This window comes from Panthera onca, chromosome C1 (assembly GCF_046562875.1).
Source record: "Panthera onca isolate mPanOnc1 chromosome C1, mPanOnc1 haplotype 2, whole genome shotgun sequence".
Taxonomy (NCBI): domain Eukaryota; kingdom Metazoa; phylum Chordata; class Mammalia; order Carnivora; family Felidae; genus Panthera; species Panthera onca.
The window spans coordinates 170,803,408-170,826,616 of NC_138346.1; the positions used below are offsets into that span (position 1 = coordinate 170,803,408).

General features: G+C 40.8%; 1 protein-coding gene across 3 annotated transcripts in view; it reads right to left on the reverse strand.

Moving 5' to 3' along the window:
- Nucleotides 1–23,209, reverse strand: part of PATJ (PATJ crumbs cell polarity complex component) — a 361,686-nt gene that overhangs the window by 20,705 nt on the left and 317,772 nt on the right. For all 3 annotated transcript variants that reach the window (XM_078451845.2, XM_078451844.2, XM_078451846.2), the window contains exons 36-42: nt 19,231–19,424; nt 16,451–16,598; nt 15,260–15,346; nt 10,794–10,908; nt 9,715–9,752; nt 5,602–5,724; nt 4,765–4,869 (exon numbers count right to left, since the gene is read on the reverse strand). In XM_078451845.2, coding sequence (XP_078307971.2) covers nt 4,765–4,869; nt 5,602–5,724; nt 9,715–9,752; nt 10,794–10,908; nt 15,260–15,346; nt 16,451–16,598; nt 19,231–19,424 — 810 coding nt within the window. The remainder of the gene's footprint in view (nt 1–4,764; nt 4,870–5,601; nt 5,725–9,714; nt 9,753–10,793; nt 10,909–15,259; nt 15,347–16,450; nt 16,599–19,230; nt 19,425–23,209) is intronic.

The following is a 23,209-nucleotide window of genomic DNA, read 5'->3' on the forward strand; positions in this document are numbered from 1 at the left end:
TACCCAAGATACTATTATTTCATGCATTATGATGTTTGGTTGTATTAATTATTATGAGTTACAATGTTTATGTAAATGTTGTTTATACTGAGTCAGCTACTGTACTGTGATTACATTTCCTTTTCTTGGTACAAGTTTATTTTCTCCAAAGTTAATAATGATCTCACTTTAATTTTTATATATTTATCACTAATTAAGCCCCAAATTTCCCCAGTAATTCCAAACTTCCAATTTAGTTAAACAGATAAGATAATCCATCTGTTCCTCTTCCTTCCTTTTGATTCAGTGGCATCTCAGTCTCTTCTCCCCCTGCTCCAATTTGGGCAAGTTGTTCTCTGTGCCTGCCATACAGCTGTCCTGGGACTTCCACGTTCTTCAGCACTGAATCCATGGGCTTCCCTCTTTCTTACTTTTCTTATTTTCTTACTTGCTTTTTTTGCTGGAGTACATCCTAAAGTAAGTTTCTCAGAAACACACTGCTGAAAAAGAGGTGCTATTTGAATCTCTTGTTCTTTTGTAAGTAGCTTATACTTTTCTCTTTGCAAGTTTTAGAAGTGGGGCACCTGGGTGGCTCAGTCAGTTAAGCGTCCAGCTTCAACTCAGGTCATGATCTCATGGTTTGTGGGTTTAAGCCCTGCATTGGGCTCCATGCCGATGGCTCAGAGCCTGGAGCCTGCTTCAGATTCTGTGTCTCTCTCTTTCCCTGGCCCTCCCCTGCTTGTGCTCTCTCTCTGTCTCAAAAACAAATAAACATTAAAAAAAAAAGTTTTAGAAGGTATATAGGTACTATACTTATCCTGCTTACTACTTAATGGACTTTAAGCTAAGATTTCTTTCTTTCTTATTTTTCTGTTTTTCTTTTTGCAACTCCTATTGGTTGGATATTAGATCTCCTGAATTAATCCCATGTCTTACTTTTTCTCTTCCATTTTCAACTGAGAGTTCAAAAAGAAGCCACTGTTTTCTATTTTTTTTTTAATTAAAGCTTTTTTTAAAAGTTTATTTACTTATTTTGAGAGAGAGAGAGAGAGAGAGAGAGAGAGATCCTGATTGGGGTAGGGGCAGAGGGAGGGAAAGAGAAAGAGAGAAAGAGAGAGAGAGAGAGAGAGAGAGACAGAGAATACCAAGCAGGCTCTGCATTGTCAGCACAGAGCCTGATGCAGGGCTTGAACTCACAAACCATGAGATCATGACCTGAGCTGAAATCAAGAGTCAGATGCTTAACCCACTAAGCCACCCAGGCACCGCTGTTTTCTCTATATTAATAAATATGATCTCTCTCTCTCTCTCTCTCTCTCTCTCTTTCTCCCAACCAGCAGTTGGGCCCTCTTAAGCAATTATCTTGTGTTCTGGAGAATGTCCTCAAAGGACTACTTCCCAAACTACTTTGTAGACAGACCCTCAATGAATCTCCCTGATTTCAGACTCTCTTCTCCTGCCTTCTATACTTGCCGTTGACTCTAAGCCTTTGTCCTGTCTTGTCACCACTGTTTTCATTCACTTATTCAGCCAATATCTATGATGTATGTAATGTGCCAGGCAGTGGGGATGGCGGCACTGAAAAGCCTCAGATGGCTTTATTTACCCAGTTCCCAGCAATGACGTCTCCCTGAACATTGGCCAGTATTTCCTCTGCCTGCTGGCCATCTCCACTTGGACGTCTCAAACTACAAATGTTCTCTCCTCTCCCAGGATACTCCTCCCACATCCTCTAGTTTAGTTAGTGTTACCTCAATCCACTCATTCTGCTACACTCTCAAATATTTGTAAAATATCTTAAAGGACCCAGAAGAAGCCTCACAAGTTCCTTAAGTGATAAAAGTCCCTGATATGCTCTTTTTATCTTCTGTGGTCTCAAAGAAAGATACATATATGTTTCCTGGCAGAGTCTGGGTTATCTGATTTTGTCCAAAAAAAGGCTTTATGGTCATTCTACAGACAAAAGAGCTTAACCAGACAAGCTCTCAGACTACAAAAGCAAATATAATTGACCCCTCGTAGCCACATTGATCTCCACTGACCAATCTATGATTGATAATAAGAAATCATCAGACTTTAAGGGCAGAAATGTCTACCTCCTTATTACACCCAGAGATAGCAATTTATGCTGTAGAGAGAAGCTTCTGGAAGTGTTGGTCATCTCTTCCACTCTTTCCCCTTCTCTACCCTGCAGTCTGCTGACCTTAATCTTTCCTGTGCAACCAGCAGTTGCTGACTGCTTTGCATGATACACCGACAGTAAGTCTTTTCCACATCATCAGACACAATTACCTGACCTTCCCTACTCTTCTGCCAATGGGCTGGCTCACCTGATGATAAAAATAGTTACCTAGTGCCAAGTCAGCTGTAATAACTATATTGCTGGCACTACATGCACATTGTTTTAATTAAGGCAAGTACACTATGTAACTGTAAGGCATTTGATGCAGGACATAAGAATTTTCTGGATTTTGTGTCTAATGCCTTTGGCAGCACATATGTTCCATACCCATAACTGTGTAGATTATAACTGTAAAAATCCCAAAGGATTCCATTAAGCTTTTAATAGCACATGTTAGAAAATAACACTACCAACTAATGTGATTAATGCAAGAGAACATTTTAAAACCAAATGTCATTTTCTTAAAGTACAGAAATAGGAAAAATGAGGAACTCCCTCAAAGGTGTGTTAATAGGGGTAATTTGGCAGAGTGAAGTGTTAATTCTGCATGGGAGAGCTTGAGTTCATTTTCATTTAAGTTACTTTTACAGTTAATGTTACAATTTTGCATCGTGTCTTCTCATTTCTTTGTGAAGAAGGTAGAGCTGAACAAATTATGTCAATGTATGGAAATATCGATAATACCAGGTTTTGCTAAGGGAGACTTTTTTTTTTTTTTTTTGTCTTGACGTAGTTATTATTTGAAATAACTTCCTTTTAAAATTCTGTGTGATGAACGGTCCCCAGTCTGAGATGGAGGAGTTGCACTTGTAGGCCTCTAGGGGTCAGCATAACTCGAGGGAAGAGCAAGAGTTTGCAGGCTCTGACCATGACTGAGGTGGGTAGAAGGAGGAATGTGACACGACAGCCTAACTTCCACTGAAAGTGAGGACAAGGAGTAGAGGGCAAGCTCACTTGACAGCCAGTGCCCATAGTGTTTTGATTTGTGTTCAGTAGAAACTCAGGGACCCAGATCACTGAGTAATATGTTGCCTATCACATAAACTCCCTTGACACTACTGACAGTATTTAAAAAAAAAATGTTTATATTTTGAGAGAGAGAGAGAGAGAGAGAGAGAGAGAGAGAGAGAGAGAGAAAGGGAACACAAGCATGTAGAGGCAGAGAGAGAGAATCCCAAGTGGGTTCTGTGCTGTCAGCGCAGAGCCCGACGTGGGGCTCAAACTCATGAACCATGAGATCGTGATCTGAGCCAATATGAAGAGTTGGATGCTTAACCAATTGAGCCACCCAGGCACCCCTACTGACAGTATTTTGATGATCCCCTGCATACATGCTGCAGCTCATTTACTTTTGTAACATCTTTTTTGGCTCTTTGGATTTAGACCGCTGAGATGGGAGAGTTAAGCACCACAAATTTGTTCTCCTCAGTATAATGGCTTTCCAGTTTGAAACAACAATAATTGTTATTATTTTAAAGATTTTATTTTTAAGTAATCTCTATACCCAATGTGGGGCTCGAACTTACAACCCGGAGATCAAGAGTTGCCTGCTCTACTGACTCCAGCCAGGAGCCCCTGAAATTATTAAAAAAAAATTTTTTTTTTAATGTTTATTTTTGAGAGAGAGAGAGAGAGCAAGTGGGGGGAGGGACACAGAGAGAGGAAGTCACAGAATTGAAAGCAGGCTCCAGGCTCTGAGCTGTCAGCACAGAGCCCAACGCGGGGCTTGAATCCATGAACTGTGAGATCATGACCTGAGCTGAAGTCTGATGCTTAACCGACTGAGCCAGCCAGGCACCCCTTGAAATTATTATTTTAAGGCTAGAATGATCTGAGGGGCTGGCTAGCCCTCTCTCTAAGGTGCTAAATGGTGGGTTTTATTCTTTTTACCTGTAAACCGTTCACTACTACCTGCAGAAGTGTGGTGATTTTAATCATACGTTTTGGGGGAAACTCATCAGCAAAACTCACTGCAGTATCCTGCCTCTCAGTGCACCATATCAATCTCAGAGACATGTGAGGTGCTGAAATAGGAGAGGTAATTAACAGCATACCTCTTTCTTACTTCCTGGTATATTTCTTTGTGCATCTGGACGGGACTCTGGGGGACCACAGTTGATAAATAATTGTCTGCCTTAGTTGATGACAACCATACAGTGGGAATTTAACCGTGTTGGCAATCATTTATGCTAAGGGAAAAAGAGCATTGTATTTTTTCTTTCCTTTAAAAAAGGAGTGGAGGAAACAGTGCTCAGGCAGTTGGGTAACAGTTTTTGGGCATAAGAAAAGAAATCATTTCCCATTCCTCACAAACTTTGATTTACAAAAGAACGCTGGAAGCTAAAAGCCTTGTTGATTTATCATGTGAAGCAAAGAGTAATTTTTCTCCCCTTGTTATGCTTTCATATAATCATGCTCACTGCCTGTATGGGTGGCATTAAAGAATTTCTGAATAAAAATAATAATTTCTAGCTCTCAACCTTCATAATTCACATCAGCAAGCACCCTGCTGGGCGGTGATGCCTACTGCCAGTGACGCTCAATCTTTTTTTGCACGCCACTTATCTGCCTTGTGCAGCTGCGTGCTCCATTGATCGCAATACCTGCAGGATGATGCGCCCGTAGGCGTTCTTCAGCAGATTAACCACATCCGCGTGAGACAGCCCATCCAAAGGTTGCCCATTAATGCTGACAATCCGATCTCCAACCTGGAAGTACAAAAGTGGAAGAAAATCACTATCATTAAGAAAAATTAAATTTGAGAAGAATGCTTAAAATTCTTTGTAAGTCATGTTTCCCATGTGGGGCTATTGTGAAGGTTCCGTGTTTCTACTGTGTATGCATGTTCCAGAAACATGAGGAATTTTTATGGCTTTCCCCAAACACAGACCAATCAGAGAAACAAGAAGGGGGCCAGATTTGATCCTGAGAAGGCACGGCAGGCCACTTTTGTATTTTGGCAATGGTGGTGTTGTATACGTCCACTCACCAGTAATAGTGGGGTGTACAAATTAACTGTTCAGTAAAACTCTAATGAGGAGGCCAGATATTTTCTCCTTTATTTTTCTACCTAAGTTAAGATGGAGGGGCAATGGGGGGGGGGGGGGAACATAAGAGCATTAATTCTGGTTGAAGGACGATTCTCAGGTCAAATCTCTCTCGGGGGAAAATTAATTTTGGGTGGAATGGAGTGCTAAAAATGGTATCGGAGGCTCTGAAAAAGGGCTGCAATTTCTTCTTTCATCAAGAAGCTTTGATACGAACAATAATATTTTTATATGCCCAGGGGCTTAATGAATTTTAGGTGTAAACTTTCTCCAATGCATTTTGCCCTCCGTGTGGGTCTCTGTTGGAATTCCAACTTTAAACAAAGTGCCCATGGCTGCACCTTCGTCTCCTACCACATGCTGTTAGCACTTCACCATTCCCCTTTTGTTTACCTTAAGCTTCTGTGTACGTGCAGCCACACCACTGGCCTGAATCATGGCAATAAATATTGGGATATCTCCTAAGGGACTTCCTTTTCCTCCAGCAATACTGATTCCAAGGGCATCGCTGAGCTCCTAAAAAAGAAGGACAACACCATGTTCCTATATTTAATAAGAAAACCCCACAACCTGGTTGCCCCCAGATAGCTGTTGCACAAAATCTGTCCATGATGCAGGAGGCCAGGGAAACACAGGAGTTAAACGCAGTGCCTTTGGAGTCCAAAACACCTGTTTCAGTTCTAGCACTTACTTAGCTTGGGGGAAGGGATCTCAATGCAGTTCCTTAAGCTCTTAGAGCTTCTGTCTTTATATGTTGGTTTGAGGATTAAATGAGATGATATAGTGCAGTCTTGGCCTACAGAAAAGGCTCAGTAAAAGACAACGGTAGGAGCACAAACAAAAAAATACAAAACAACCCTATGTTACTGCTCAGTTTAGTGGCCAATTTTGATGCAGACTTGGCAAGTATGATCTCATATGGTGTTTATGATTAAACTGCCACACATATCATGCTCTTCTGGGTGTGAACAAACACACTTGGCTCTCAAAGAGCCGCACGGCTGCATCACAATAAAGGATCTGAGAGGACACCTGCTGCAGGGACAGCCGAGTTTGCGGAGAGAAGTAAGATGTGACTGAAAGTGTTCGCTAGGATCACTGGGTGAGGCAGCCTGGTTCATGCGGACCCCGGTGAAGGGATCCTGGCTGCAGTCCAGGCCTTCCCCATATTTGCTGCACAGGGTTACTATTTTAAAAATCACTCAAAGAATGAATGATGAGTTCCAGTTTCAGCCTGGTCGCGTTGCACGTCCGTGGCATCCCTCTCCTGCTGACTCATTACAGTGAACAACTCTATCAAACATGGAAACAACTACCTGAGGTTTCTGAAAAGTAAAGAAACTCAAACAAATTGTGGTGGAGGGCCAAAACTTGGAGAAAAAACGTAAGGGGTGGATTTCTCAGCTGTTTTCCTGGCAGCTTGGTCCTGAGGGCGAGCCCCAGTCAAGGGGCTGTAAAGGTGGAGTCACTCTCTCTGATATTAACACCTATCTTGCCCCATTTTACCTCTTCTGGCCACCAGAGCCAGAGAAACCAGGCAAGGTTAGTGGTATGGTTGTGGTATGGTTGTGGAAAAGGGACCTATATGGTAGCAGGGTTTCTACAGTTTTAATTGATCATTTAAAAATACATACCACTTAGTGAGCTTCAATTTTACCTCATAAAGTTGGAAAAAGGGAAAAGAACAACAAGAAAAACCATGTATGAAAGAACTTTATTTAAAATTTTTTTTTTTAATTTTGAGAGTGCATGCACGAGCAGCCATGCGAGTGGGGGAAGGGCAGAGAGTGAGAGTGAGAGAGAGAGAAAGAATCTCAGGCCAGCTCTACACTGTCAGTGCAAAGCCCGATTTGATGTAGGGCTCATTTTCACGAACTTTGAGATCATGACCTGAGTCGAGATCAAGAGTCCGACGCTTACCCGACTAAGCCACCCAGGTGCCCCTGAAAGAACTTTAAAAACTCATGTCATGGGGGCACCTGGGTGGCTCAGTCCTGTGAGTGTCGGACTCTTGATCTCGGCTCAGGTCATGATCGTCTGGTTCATGAGATCCAGCCCCGTGTTGGGCTCTGTGCTGACAACACAGACCCTGCTTGGGATTCTCTCTCTGCCGCTCCCCTGCATGTGCTCTCTCTTTCCCTCTCTAAATAAACTTAAAAACACAAAAAACAAAAAAACTCATGTCACATAAGTGTGAGGACTCATTCTTTATTATTAATAACACTACGAATGCTGCCACATCATGTCTATAAAAGAAGAATGGTGATGCTGACCTCTCTAGTACAGGTAATTTATACCCTGTTTTCCAGCACGTTTGTGTCTAGCTTTTTTTTTTAAATTTTTTTTCTTTTTTTTTTTTTTTAACGTACATTTATTTTTGAGACAGAGAGAGACAGAGCATGAACGGGGGAGGGTCAGAGAGAGGGAGACACAGAATCTGAAACAGGCTCCAGGCTCTGAGCCGTCAGCACAGAGCCCGACGTGGGGCTCAAACTCACAGACCGCGAGATCATGACCTGAGCGGAAGTCGGCCGCTTAACCGACTGAGCCACCCAGGCGCCCCTCTAGCTTTTATTTCCTGAATGCATCAATAGTAAAGCCCTGCATGCAAAATGGCAAGATGCATTTCATCGCAAATTTTCTGCTTGGACCATTTGTGGGAGAATACAGTTGGTAGGAGCAGGCCGTTTTATAAAAGCCTGTAAAAAAAAAACAACTGGCTGAAACGACTAAGGAAGCATAAAATGATATTTTATAAATCTTGGAATGAGGAGAAATTTATGGAATAACTTGGCTTTGTTCGAATCCATCATAATGCTTCCTTAATTTGTCCATAATTATGTATATGTTGGTAGATTTAACTTTCCCATAGGAAAGTTATGTCCATATGTCCCTATGTCCCATAGGAACATAGAGTTGCCACTCTGGTGGAAAGACACTAAGAACAAATAAAACAGATTTAGCTAAAGTTGTAATCACTAATAATGGATGTCACTTCCTGGACATTTATGATGCACTAGGTACAATGCCAGGCACACCATTTGCATGACCGCATTTAATCCACACAAGATTTACTTTGTGAGGTGTTATCATCCCCAGTTTACAGATAAGAAAACCTGAAGTCAGTAACTTGCCAAAGGTTATAGAGCTCATAAACGGTAGAATGCCTTCAAACACAGCTATGATTGACTCCAGAGAGCTAAGCTATGCTGGATATCTCTTCACTGCAGTTGAACCATGGTTATAGCAAGGTCATACTTCTTGAATCCCAAATGTAATGTTTAGAGAGAGAGATAGAGGGAAAGTGCATGCGAGCAGGGGAGGGGCAGAGAGAGAGAAAGAGAGGGAGAATCCTATGCAGCCTTATGCCCAGTGCGAGCCCAGTGTGAGGCTTGATCTCACTACCATGAGATCATGACCTGAGCCAAAATCAAGAGTTGGACTGAGCTGAATGAGCCACTCAGGTGTCCCCAAATTTAATGTTTAAAAGTGACCAAAGTGAAAGTACTTTCCAATATTCTGGATGTCACACAGGAGTTTGAACATCAGGATATGACAATTTTATGAACTTAAATACATATTACACAATCTTTTGGGGAAGGGAATTTAGTAACATGTATAAAAGCCTTTAAATAACAAGTGTGGCTCTTGACTCAACAATTTCATTTCTAGAGGTACCTGGGTAGCCCAGTCTATAGAGCATGTGACCCTTGATCTTGGGGTTGTAAGTTCAAAGCCCACACTGAGTTAGAGATTACTGAAAGATTAAAAAAAAATTTTTTTTTTTTTTGTAAACAAAAACCAATTTCATTTTAGGAACAAATCCTGAAGAAATCACTCATGATATGGACAAAAAAGAAATACAAAGATGTTGTTATAAACGAGCAAAAGTTGAGAAATGTGCTAATTGTTTAGTAGGAGGAAGCTGATTAAAAAAATTATAGCACATGATATGATGGGATACTATACAACCAATAGAAATCGTCAACAAATACGAGCATGACTAAAAGTTCATGCTTTAAAGTGAAAAAGACAATGGGGTGCCTGGGTAGCTCAGTCGGTTGAACATCCAACTCTTGATTTCAGCGCAGGTCATGGTCTCACAGTGGTGGGACTGAGCTCTGCACTGGGCTCCATGCTGGTTGTGGAGCCTGCTTAAAATTCTCTCTCTGCCCCTCCCCTGCTGGCTTTCTCTCTCTCAAAATATAAAAGTGAAAAAGATAAGCCTCAAGAGTATATCCATATGACACCATTTTGTTGTTGTTGTTGTTTTGTAAAACTTAAACACATGCACAAAACATAGTGGATGGGATGTACCCAAAGATTCACAGTGGTCTGTGAATGATGCGGCTTTACTGATTTTTCTATTTATGAAAGATAGACCATTTGATTACTTCAGTGAAACTTAAAAGAGGACACTAACAATCCAACAAATTATATAATAAGGAGAAAATATACGTTTTATGCAAATCAACAAAGATCAGAAAAATAGCAAAATTGACTTACCCTGATTATTTCAACGGTCCTTGGTCCTGTATCTGCGCCTATAAATAAAAAAGCAACACAATTAACTTTTTAAAATTAAGAGACAACATAGTATTTCATATTATCCCATAAAAATGGTGTCATTTTCTAGGCCTTTCAAGAGAGAATACTGGAGCTAATGGCATGACATACTTTCCCCAAATCCAAACTGGCAACTATTGTTTAGGGGCTAATTTGAAGAAGCCCTCTGTTTCACATGGATGTGGTCATCATCATTTGGTCTGACAAAAGCTGATGGGCTGTACCAGCAGCTGCCTGGAATATGGTGATTAAATGGCTTGAGGGGGGTGAGCTATTAGTGTTTTACTGTACATTTTTCTGCCTTAATCAAAGATAACCCTCTACTCAAGGAAAGACTTAAAAAGACACCCTGCTCTGCTCCACTTGCAATGGTGTATGCATGCATAACTTTCCTCAAGTGACCTGTAATTTCAAATTTTTCTCTTTGGAAATGGTTTTACTTTATGAAGTGCCTACACCCGATGTGGGATTTGAACTCACAACCCCGAGATCAAGAGTCGTGTGCTCCTCCGACTGAGCCAGCCAGGCCCCCCACTTTATGAAGCACTTTAGATTTCCGCTTTCCTACCACGTGATATGTGTAAAATTTAAGGCAAAATTCCCAAAATGAATCTCTATGGGTTTAGTTTCTTTAGAATGGGCTTTTCATAAAGGCTGGGGCTTAGGTGCACACGTTCAAAGATTTAAACTTAGTATCTTAACTGAAGGAAGGTGAAGAGATTGTTCAAAAAAAATTTTTTTTTAAACGTTTATTTATTTTTTGAGAGACAGAGCATGAGCTGGGAAGGGGACAGAGAGAGAGGGAAAGTCACAGATTCTGAAGCAAGCTCCAGGCTCCGAGCCGTCAGCACAGAGCCCGACATGGGGCTCGAACCCATGAACCATGAGATTATGACCTGAGCCGAAGTCGGCTGCCCAACCGACTAAGCCACCCGGGTGCCCCAAAGAGATTGTTTTTAAAAAATATTAATATTAAAAAAGTTGGGCATGTCTTTCCTCGAGGTGTGTCCAAGTAATACCTGAACTTTTGGGGGAAGGGTCTGTAGCTCTTTTTGTGCCGACCAGGCTTTGCAGGCTGGCGATGACAGGAGCGAGGGCGGGGTGGAAGCTGTTCTGTGCACTGTGTTGGCTGCCCTGGAAAGAAAAGCCGGCAGTCAGCTGCATGGAGACACGGGCTTGCTCTTAAAAATTCAGACTTAGTACTTTAATTACTGAAGTAACCATAACCATATTATAGAAAATTCTAGAGAGGCTAAAAGGGAAAACAGAAGTTAGCCCTACGCATCCTCTTACCACACAACCCAATTTCATCTGACGTTTTTCCATTGTGTTCCCCTTTCATTTGTGCTTTTACGTATGGTTTCAATCATCAGGATAGGAAACGTGTAATAATTTTTAAAAGTTTATTTATTTTGAGAGAGAGAGAGAGAGCATGAGCCACCCAGTTGCCCTGAAAACTTGTGATAATTTAAGCTTTTCTTGCTCCACATGAAATCAGAAACATTTTCCTAGGCTGTTACATAGTGTTTATATATATGATTATATAGCATCACATATATATATATGATTATATATAAACATATATATATGATGCTAGCTATATAATCATATAATCATGTATACATGTTTATGTAAAACAACTATAATAAAATCTTAACAGACATTTTCTCCTCAGTTGAAGGAGAAAGCAGCAAATATCAAGGAGATATGTTGTTTTATGAATGGGTTAAATTTTTTTCTCAAAGATTTTCCGGGAGTCAGTAGTAATCCAGCCCAATCTGTTATACTTCCATTACTGTCCTTTTATTCATTTAAATAAATATTTGAGGTCTACAATGTATTGTAACATATGGTTAGTGGCTACTCAAAGAGAGTCATGTACACAGTGGAGGACCCTTGCAGAAAATAATATAACCAAAGAAAAAAGTAAAAAGAAAATAATGCAACCAAGAGTACAGAAGGTTTTCTACCAAATTTTCAAGGTTATGCCTCAAAATTATGATAAATTATAATTTGATTCATTTCCCTAGTTCCATCATGCAAGTTGTTTAACATTTTAACATTCTTTAAATATGAAAATTTACAAGGGCACCTGGGTGGCTCAGTTGGTTATGTGTCCTACTCTGGATTTCAGCTCAGGTCATGATCTCACAACTGTGAGATTGAGCCCCTTGTCGGGGGAAGCCTGCTTGGGATTCTCTCTCTCTGCCCCTCCCCCACTCATGCGTGCACGTGTGCACACGTTCTCTCTCAAAATAAACTTAAAAAAAATACAGAAAAGGTGAATTATACAGTAGACATTCATATGCATGCCACTTAGATTCCACAATCAATATTTTGCTGTATTTTCTTTATCACATATCCATTATCTGTTCATCAACTTTGAAAATTATTTTCAAAGCAGGCTCACATTGCCAGCATGGGGCCCGATTTGGGGCTCAAACTCACTAATCGTGAGATCATGACCTGAGCAGTAGCTTAACTGACTGAACTACCCACGTGCTCCAATTTAATTTTTTAAAGTGTATTTTTATTTATTTAGAGAGACAGAGTATCAGTGGGGGAGAGAGGCAGAGAGAGAGAGAGAGAGAGAGAGAGAGAGAGAGAGGGAGAGAGAATCTTAAACAGGCCCCATACTCAGCACGGAGCCCAAGGCAGGGCTTGATCTCACACCCTGAAATCACGACCTAAGCCAAAATCAAAAGTCAGATGCTCAACCAACTGATCTACCCAGGCACCCCTATTCATCAATTTTTAAAAATTCATTTCAAAGTAAGTTATAGACATCAATATACTTCACAATGGATATGTATATTTAAAGGAGTGTTTTTATATTTTTCCTGAAAGGATTTAAATCAATAGTGCTATAATACTCAGAATTAAGGAAGTACAGAATATTATAACTTTTGCCTAAAAAATCTTAGAGCAATGTGTTTGCCAAGGCCTTTATAAATATGAACTGTGCCTGGCAGTATTCCCTCAGTTACCTGAGGAAAAGATTTCTCAAGCGTTTTTCCATTACACAGTTTGCACTACAGAGTAAAGATACTCTCTTCTGGTTGCTGGGGAAAGACATTATTTTAAAAGAAGGAGCTTGGGCGCCTGGGTAGCCCAGTCCGTTGAGCATCTGACTCTTGATTTGGGCTTAGGTCATGATCTCACAGTTTGTGAGAATGGGCCCCGTGTTGGACTCTGTGCTGGTGGCATGGAGCCTGCTTGGTATTCTCTGTCTCTGTCTCTCTCTGTCTCTCTCTCTCTCTCTCTCCCCCTCTCCCATTCACGCTGTCTCAAAAATAAACATTTAAAAAAATGACTCATGAATTATGGATTATTAATCAAGTCTTATTTCCTCTGAGCTATCTCACAGCTAATTTCTATACTATTCTTAAAATAAAGAAAGTAAATAAATAAAAGAGGCTTGGTAGCCCCCAAAGATAGAAGATCTCTCTTAATGAACCTACTTTCTCTAGGCCACGTCAGTGAGTTATAATTCTCCTTGGCTTTCAAAAGAAGACATTTATCTCCCCATCTTGTAATTGCCCAGAAAGAAATCTGTGCCCCTAGGGGGTCCTGACTGCTTTTAAATAGGTTTGGGAATAGGGTCCTTTTTTTTCTCCAGCTGGGTCATGGGCTGGTCTTCAATTCACGATCATGGAGAACATATCCTTTCCACAGCCAGCTTTAAGCCTTCTTTCAATTAGCCAAATATGACTGCTGCCTCTCATATAATCTCAGCCAAATTTTAAGGACAAAGTAAGGATACAACATATTTACTGTTTTCTGAGTTAGACTTCTACCCCCTGAAGTAAAAATTCTGTGTAAGAAGGTAAGGTACTTTGATACTTTGTCTCAGGTTTACAAAATAGAACAGCTCACATTTATATATCAGATAAATGGTGATGATGGTTTTATTGACATTTAATAATAGACCTTCTAAATTTGTTAGCTCTGCATTTAACCTGAGTGTGAACTTTATTAATCACCCAAGACATTTCTTATTATACATGTTCCTCAAGGGCAGAAATCTAGTTCTACTTACTACCTCGTCCTTCAATTCAAACTTTTCTTAAAACACTGGAATCCTTTGTATCCCTTTGTGCTTTTGTATATGCTAGTCCATCTGTCTGGGATGCCTTCTCTTCAACCTATCAAACTCCTTTTGCAGTGAGACCCAAAGGGGCCTCCTTTGTGGCACCTTCCCATATTCTCCAAAGAGGAAAAATTTTATCCCTAGGATTGTTCAGGGATAATTTAACCTCCTGTTAGATTAGTGAAATTAGCCATTAGTGAAATCACTCAACAAGTGAATCTTCCACTAAGGAAGAAGCTGAGACAACTATTTTGCATCTGAGATTCCCACTGTTGATACAAGTCTGGTTAGAATCATTATCAACCATTTACTCCTGGAGTCCCATGGCAGCGCTGTGTCTTAGTACACATGATATTTGCTGCTCATTGTGTAGACCAGAAATGAAAGAGATAAAATATTCTAAACTTAACATGATGTTTATTGGGTTTCACTGCTTTCAAGATTCTCTAAGACAAGATACCTAGTCTGTGATCCTATCTGAACAATGGTATTTTTTTTCACCTATTTTCTAATACCAATGAAGCAAAAGAGGCAGTTCGTAGCATTCCAGAAGCATTCCTGTATGCAAACCACAAACTCAGAACGACTTCTGAACAAAGGCCTTGGAGAGGCTTTAAGCCTATGGCAACCAGGGAGAGGACCAAAACTCATGCTTTTAACCTCAAAACAAAGGCCCATCTATAACCCACAAAGGGGAACGGAGGTCACAGGCAGGTTTCTACAGTTTCATTATGTACCAAATGGGACTAAACATATAGTCCACCATCTTGATTTTCTCAGCCATTATAATTAAAACAAAATAAAAAACCTCAAAACTTTGAAATATACTTTGTTAAAAAAAAAAAAAAGTGGCACTTACATCAGCCTTGCAAATAAACATAAGATGTTTGCTAACCTACAAAATGTCACCCACTAAGGCCTCCCTCTCATAGGATAACCCCCCACGCTTCACTCTCTTAGGAATATACCATTAATTGCCCTCAGCATGTGTGAGTGGCTATTCACAAGTTAACTTTATAGCAATATTTAATTGAACGAATAGAACAATGTTGTGCTAATGAGGGTCAAATTGCCACCAGATGTTGCTTCCTTCTTTCTTTCTTTTTTAAAATAAACACAGCTGTGTACATGCATGCATAGGCAATACAGAACTAATAGTGGACAACAAAAGTAGTTCTAAGAAAACACTGGCAGGCAATAAAGGAGAGAAAAATCTAGGGATTAATGAATTTCCATCCCACCTTTCATTTTTATTTCAAACACATTAAAATGCACTGAACTTGGTATTGTGAATATGCTGTATATTATACATTATTTCCAAACAACCACTTAAGAAATGGGGACTTTCTCTCAGTGGGGACAGGTGAGTCAGTGTGATGGGAAGCCATCAACAACCTGACTGTTCTGTGACGTCTTCCTTGAGGAGGTCCAGGAACTAGCACGAAGTCTTCCAATCTCTAGCTGCACCAGCCCCTGTGCACACTTGGAAAGACAAGAAAAGAGGTGAAAACCAGCATTTATACTCTAAAATTATCATGGCAGGGCCTCCACTCATCTCTGCAGCCAACAATTGTAAACGGGGACAAAAACAACAGGCAAAAAGGAAATTCAGTCCTCAAAAAATCACACAAAACAACAGAAATTCACCAACTCAGCGGTATTCACGTCATGACTTCATGACTTTTTAAAACATGGTAAAAGGATTACATTTCAATTCACCTCTTTTCCTTTTCCCTTCTGATGAAAGTATTCACGAGCAGTGACATAATTAAGGAAAAGTGGGTGAAAGGAAGACCGAGAAATCAGACATGGAGATAATCTACAAATAACTTCTCTCCTAAGTCACAACCAAGAGTTGACTACACTAGAAAATCAGGATCTTGCAATAAACAAAATTCTTTTGTCTTTGCAAAAGCTTCCACAGCTATTTGTGAAACAGCATAAGACGCAGCTGGTTATAATTGAATGCAAAGCTACAGGAACTTTTATTAATCCGTTTCCTCCAAAGGAGGTAGGGTCCATGTTGCAGAGACACTTGGAAGGGAAGGAATTCTGAACCTTTGCCTCCCTATGACTTCAGTGAGGAATAGCTCACGTGGTGAGAAAACCACTCAAGCAGACCCTTGTCATCTTGGGCGTGCTGCTCTACTATTTCAAACTTCATTTGTGAATCAGAGGACTTGGTCTAGATAATCTTTAGTGGTCCCTCAGGCAGTAAAAGCTAGAGTGGGTAAATTCACGACAATACAGTGTTAGAGAGAGAAGGAGGAATTTTGTGATTCCAGGAGAACTTATACCATCTAATGCACTTGAGGATAATTGTGGATACTTGGATTCTCACAGGTATAAAAACTAGCTTAGAAATCCCCAAAGAGGTTACTCCTCAATCCTGTTAGTCATTATAGCAACTTTCTTGTAAAGCTGTTTATGATGGGTTAAAGTAATCAGAGTTTAGATCTCTAGTTAAAATTCGAATTAGCAGAAAGTCTAACCCATTTTATAACCAAGCCAGTTTAGAACTGTCCCCCGCCCCGGTCCCCAGACTTTAGTTACACCAGCCAGGCAAAAAGCAGCCTGGGGACTCACCTTGAGGACAGTGGCCACCGTCTCCTGTGAGGCATTTCTCATGTCCTCCCCATTCACAGATAAGATCTGATCTCCCTGAATCAATCTCCTATCAAGGTCTGCAGCTCCACCTTTCACGATGTCAGAAATAAACACTCCACTTCCATTTCTGTGAATACCATAGAGCAGTGGGTAATCGCACAATTTAGTATTTCTTCAGTAAATCTGAGATTACTGACATTCTACACAGTTTCACTAAATCCTAACGCTTGGAAGAATGGTCCTACAAAGCCATCTCATCCAATTATATCCACTAACTTCCCAAATGATAAACCTCAGAGTGCTTGCCTTTTAAATAGTTTATACCTATTTGTGCTGCCTACTGTAAAATTCATTTTTATTGGCCCAAGGGCATTATTTCTGCAAGAGGATAATCTTAGTGAAATGAAATGGAAATTCACTTTAAAAAGCATAGTACTCTTAAAAAATTTTTTTTTAATGTTTACTTCTTAGAGAGAGAGAGCAAGAAGGGGAGGGGCAGAGAGAGGGGGAGACATAGAATATGAAGCAGGCTGCAGGCTCCAGGCTCCACACTGTCAGCCCAGAGCCCAACGTGGGGCATGAACTCACGGACAATGAGGTCATGACCTTAGCCGAAGTTGGACGTTTAACTGAGTCACCCAGGCGCCCCTTAAAATGTACAAGTTATTTCCTTATAGATTAGCTCACTTACTAGTATCTGATCAATTTCTAGTTTTATCACTCTTCCTTTTCCTGTTGTTACTAAGGTTTTAATTATAATTATTTATTTGAGGAGTAAATAAATTTGTATGTCTCAAATTCAAGAGGTTAAAAAGTGGAGAAAGCACCTGGGGCTTCCTCATTGTCTTTTAAGGCTGTATTCGATTCTACAGAGGTTCTTTACTTTCATGATGAGTAAAATATATAGATAAAATATAGAGGTTATTGTCAGTCACTAGCTGTTGCAAACAATGTGCAATAGAGAACATATCTACAAGAATACTGTTAGGATACATTTCTAGTTGTGGAATTGCTAAGTCAAAGAATTGTGCATTGTGAAAGCGTAAACACCTGATCCTTTACAATGGAACATTTTGGGCTAAGGAACGTGAATGTTCCTTACAAACCCAATCTGAAATAGTAGTGTTGTACGAAGATGGTTTTATCAATCCACTATGAGGCAATAAAGTAAAAACCATTACTCTCTGTGGAATCTCGCCAGGCATATGCATGTGTCACAGGTAAGCAAACTTCAACATGGGCTCTGTCAGGTGCTCTGCACCAGGTATGCAGGGAGTTTGTTTAGAAATATGAGTCTCAACTTTTTTGATTTGCAATGCGTTTTCTGAGTGACGATTTAACAGTGCTGAAGAATGAGATCAGGACAGCACAGTACCTGGCACAAAATCAGTGCTCTCAAAAACTCTCTAATATTTTATTTTTAATAACAGCTTGGACTGCTGGAAAAAAAACAATGGGCTAGCCGTCAGAAGTCTTTGAAGGCACAGGATGTAATATACATAAAACCATTTCAATGCTCCCTAAGACGATGGTTGATACCCATTTAAGGCCATATTGGGGCGTCACCTGACAATCTTGCAGCCCTGTTGGAATAAACACACACCAAATAACTAAAACCAGTAAACCATGGAAGCTGGAATTGCAGTTGCAAGATATGACTTACTTCTCTAATCTACTGATATTATTCTATAATGCCTATCATATGGGTAAGCGGCACAGACTTCAAATGAAAAGCCTAGCCACCAGGATCTACCTACATTTTTGGTGCAAGTTACCTTTTGGGGACATCTTTCTTAATGAAAACTACTGTCATAAAGAATTTGTCTCTCAACTACACTTATTCAGCTAGTTTTTGAAACTCACCAGCTAGATGTAGTTAACAGCATAAGATTAACATGGTATTCATGGCAGAGGAATTTTCTTTCTCTTTTAAAAAATTTTTTATTTATTCACTGAGAGAGAGCACAAGCAGGGGAGAGGCAGAGAGAGGGAGGGAGAGAGAATCCCAAGCAGGCTCTACACTGTCAGTTCAAAGCCCGATGTGGGGTTTGAACCCACGAACCGTGAGATCATGACCTGAGCCAAAGGCAGATGCTTAACCGACTGAGCCACCCAGGCACTCCGGAATTTTCTTAACCCAACTCTGTATAAACCTATCTCTTGATATTAGCTATTTCTTGGGTAAAGCCTCAGATCTAAGTGACTCCAAGGTATAAAAACCCTTTTGAGTCTCTTATTTATTTATTTATTTATTTATTTATTTATTTATTTATTAAAAAAAAATTTTTTTTAACGTTTTATTTATTTTTGAGACAGGGAGAGACAGAGCATGAACAGGGGAGGGTCAGAGAGAGGGAGACACAGAATCTGAAACAGGCTCCAGGCTCTGAACTGTCAGCACAGAGCCCGACGCGGGGCTCGAACTCACAGACCGCGAGATCATGACCTGAGCCGAAGTCGGCCGCTTAACCGACTGAGCCACCCAGGCGCCCCGAGTCTCTTCTTATTCTATATGGGAACAAATATAGTCTCAGTTGACTGGGCTTCAGGTTCTATCTTCATATGACACATTTTTTTTTTTTTTTTTGGTAAGATCTTGCACAGAGATATTATCAATGTCATTCTAATATTTATAGATAGGTTGAATTTAGAAGCCATACTGTTAGTTTACATGAGACTTTACCTTTCAGTGTTTGTAGGCTCCCTAGGGCTCTGAAGGAAAAGGCCAATCTGTCCTAACTTGCATAGTATTTCCTTACCGTTTCCCAACAATACTCAGACCCAGTCCTCGGCCGGCCTTTTTCTGCAGATCCACTGGGAAAATCTCCAAGTTCTCCTCATCCCTGTAGTGTGCCTCATCTCTATACACCACCAGCCGCACCTTCTGGGGGGTCTGCCTCAGGGCTGTGATGGCTTCTTCATGGCTGGCGCTCCTCAGGTCAATCCCATTAACCTGGAACAATGGACATCTGAGATGGGCTGCTGACAGCAGAGACCTCCATGCCGGTTCTGTCTGGAGCTCTTTAATCCAACCAGTGACAAACCTCTGGAAATTTCTAGCTGTTCCCAAGGCAGGTAGCAACTATTGGCAGTAGTAGCTGCTTCATGTTTAAAGGAGGTAGCCCTTATCCTCTCCTACCCCAAAAGCATAGAGGGTGCTTAGTATACACAGTAATGCTGTTTTGCAAAGCTGTGAGCTCTACTATGGAATCAACATGGTTGGGGAGGGGGGAGGGTGAAAGGGAGCAGGAGGGGTGGAAGGGTCTAACGGCCTCATGTAATTGAGGTCAAAAGGGAAATGAACATTAGTGTTGGTCAGCATTTTAGGACTCAGTTTGCTTATTGAATTTGACGTCCTCACTCTTAATTGCAAACATCACAACTACTTTAGAATAAGCCGGAAAAAAAATGAGAGACCAGTATTTCTGACAGTGTCTAAACCCCCTTGAAGTATACCCTTCTGAACCTGGATCCGAGAGAGCACAAATAGGACCATAAGTTAGAAGCAAACTGTACTGGAAACAGCACTGAGTAAAGCCATGGCTCTGCTTCCGGTAAATCACGTGAATTTGGAAGTTGTGGGCCCTCAATAAGCCTCTGTTTCCTTGTCTGCTAAATGGAGATCATATAGCCAGTTTACTTATTTATTTCTTCAAACTTACTTGTGTTTTACTTAAGAAATGTTTGTGTAGTGCTTGTGTATTAGCCCTTTGTAAATATTTACTCATTTAACCCTTATACTAACTCTCTGAAATAGGTACCATTACCATTTTACAGATGAGGAAAGTAAGTCACGGAGGGGCTAAAGAGACTTGACCCAGGTTATATAGCTAGTCACAGTTTGAACCCAGACTATCTTCCCACCTTTAGTCTCTATACCCTTCTGCCTCAACATACTCTTATTTAAAAAAAAAAATTTTTTTTAACATTTATTTATTTTTTGAGAGACAGAGACAGAGTGCGAGCAGGGGAGGTGTAGAGACAGGGGGAGACACAGAATGTGAAGCAGGCTCCGAGCTGTCAGCACAGAGCCCGACGTGGGGCTCAAACTCACGAACCGTGAGATCATGACCTGAGCTGAAGTCAGTTGCTTAAGCAACTGAGCCACCCAGGCACCCCTCAATGTACTCTTAGAATGAGTTATTGGATCCCCTGCCACAGAGAAAGTCAAGTACTGTTATGGATTAGTGGATTTAACAAAAAGGAGAAATTGAGGGGAAGAATGGCCAAGGACTCAAAGGAAGGGAGTCATAGGTCACTCCCTCAAGGTCATAGCTAGGAAAAGACACAAAGGGAAGAGTAGGCACAGGTCATGGCCAGTAGTGGGGTGGGCGATGGGGTGGGGGGTGGGGTGGCAGAATAGAAGATTTCCCTCAAGATGCTGGTTCTACTCTATGTTTTAGTCCATCCCTGTGTGTCCTGGGCAAGTCAAGCTTATCTCTGGTCTTCCTTTCCTTCATCTGTACAATAAGGGATTGGTCTCAGGCTTTTCCAATTCTAACATTCCAAAGACTAGTGACTTGTGGCATAAAGATTGGTTACAGAGAGGGAGAAGAGAGCAATGAGCCTTTCTTGGAGAAGGTGGGTTTTGAGCAATTATTTAAAGCTGATTCTATAAGCCAGAAAAATGTTTAAAAGCCTAATTTTCATGATGCTTTTTCTTTTCTGGTATATCTTGTGTTTGTGTTCTCAATTACATTAACTATACCCAGTGGTTAAGGGGTGCCTAGCTGGCTCTAGTTGGCAGAGCATGCGATTCTTTTTTTCTTAAAGTTTTATTTATTTAAATAGTCTTTACACCCAATGTGGGGCTCAAACTCACGACCCTGAGATCAAAACTTGCACGCTCCTCCGACGGAGCCAGCCGGGTGCCCCCAAGCATGCGACTCTTGATCTCAGGGTCATGAGTTCAAATCCCTGGGCATAGAGCTTACTTTAAAAAATAATAATAATGAAAACAAAACAAAAACAAAACAAAAACAAAAAAACCCCAACCCAAACAGTGGTTAAGTATGGGTTTTAGATACAGACGGCCTTCAGTTTGAGCATGGATTTTAACTTACGTTGTGAAACCTCATGTATATTAGTCAAGCTAAGCTTCAACTGGGTCATTTATGAATTGGAGATAATATCTATTTAGTGTTGTGAGGATTAAGGGAAATAAACCCTCTAAGGCATTCGGCACAGGACCTGGCACACAGTTAAGTGCAATGTAAGTTAGAAGTTGGGATTTTATAAGGAGTTGAAGTAACCCCTGTCAGGGCTGTTTTCAGTCAGTGCCAGCATTCACTGTTACTTTAGGCCCATGAGTGCACTCTCATTGTTTGTGAGGTAAATCCATAGGACAAAGGGGAAAACAATGTCTCTAGAAAATGTGGTCCGAAGTGATTATTTCCCTGTATTCCAATAGATGGCACACCAGACCACTTCTGTTACTCAAATGCAAAATAGTTACTTCCCTGGACTCCAGGTGAGTTCTCGTAAGCCTCTGAAATAGCTTGTGAGAGGTCCTAGCAATTATACTTTCCATAAAAAGCACTGTCATGAAACTAATATAATAAAAGCAATTTATACTAAATTCCAGCATGAAGATGACTGCCCAAATCCAAGACATCTGCTCCAAGTTCACAGTTTTCATTTCCTCCTTTGCTTATCAAGAGGCACCACTAAATGCACCAGTGATCATAAGAGAAATATCGCTGTGCAGCTCGAATATTGTGGAGTGATGTATTACCTTAAGTGCCTTACAGAAGCACTATATGCATTATTTAGAGCATTGATTGTAGAAGGGTAGGGGTGGTAATTGCAGAGCTCCCTACTTGAGACAAAGAGCCATAGGAGGCCCCAGTCATCAAGGGGAGTGAATCACATCTCTTGGATAGGACGAGGAAGTGGGGAAGTCACTGCTTTCGAGGGAAAGAATAACCAAACCAGGCAGCACTTTCTCACTACTTTATTCCACAGGGAAAACCAGGCTTTAGCCCTTTACTCTTTCTGCTCCCACTTGCACAAAAATAGAAGATAATGGACGTAGAATTAGGGAAGGATGAGGGACTGAGTCTAAAAGGAGAATCAGAAAGAAGACAGTTCATGCTAATTATAGAATCATAAATCTTGCCATGCTAAAAAATTGCTGGATTAGATCTTTGTCAGCAAAATCTGGCTTGTCCCAATTTTTAAAAAAGTAATCTCTACGCTCAATGTGGGGCTCGCACCCAAGGCTCCAAGATCAAGAGTGGCATTTTCTTCTGACTGAGCCAGTCAGGCGGCCCATGGCTTGTCCTGATTTTAACAAGAGGATAGAATTAAAATTATGAAAGGCCACTGACAATGCAGAGGACTCTCATAAGTAGAAAGGCCATTGTGTGGAAAGTGCTGATACACAGTTATCTTGTTTCACGGTCTTGAAATGTACTGCCAAAGCTGGCCTGTTTTCTCAAGGCAAACCTGCAGGCCGAAGGCTGATGATGCCTAATTATGCATCTGTACACATCAACCACAACTAGCACAAGTCCAAATGTGGGGTCTAAAGCTGCTTACAAAGGAAACATGATGTTACTTGACCAAACAGCTACTTCTTTAAAAAAAATTTTTTTTAAATGTCTATTTATTTTGGAGAGAGACAGAGTGTGAGCAGGGGAGGGGAAGAGAGAAAGACACATACACAGAATCCGAAGCAGGCTCCAGGCTCCTAGCTGTCAGCATAGAGTCTGACACAGGGCTCAAATTCACACACTG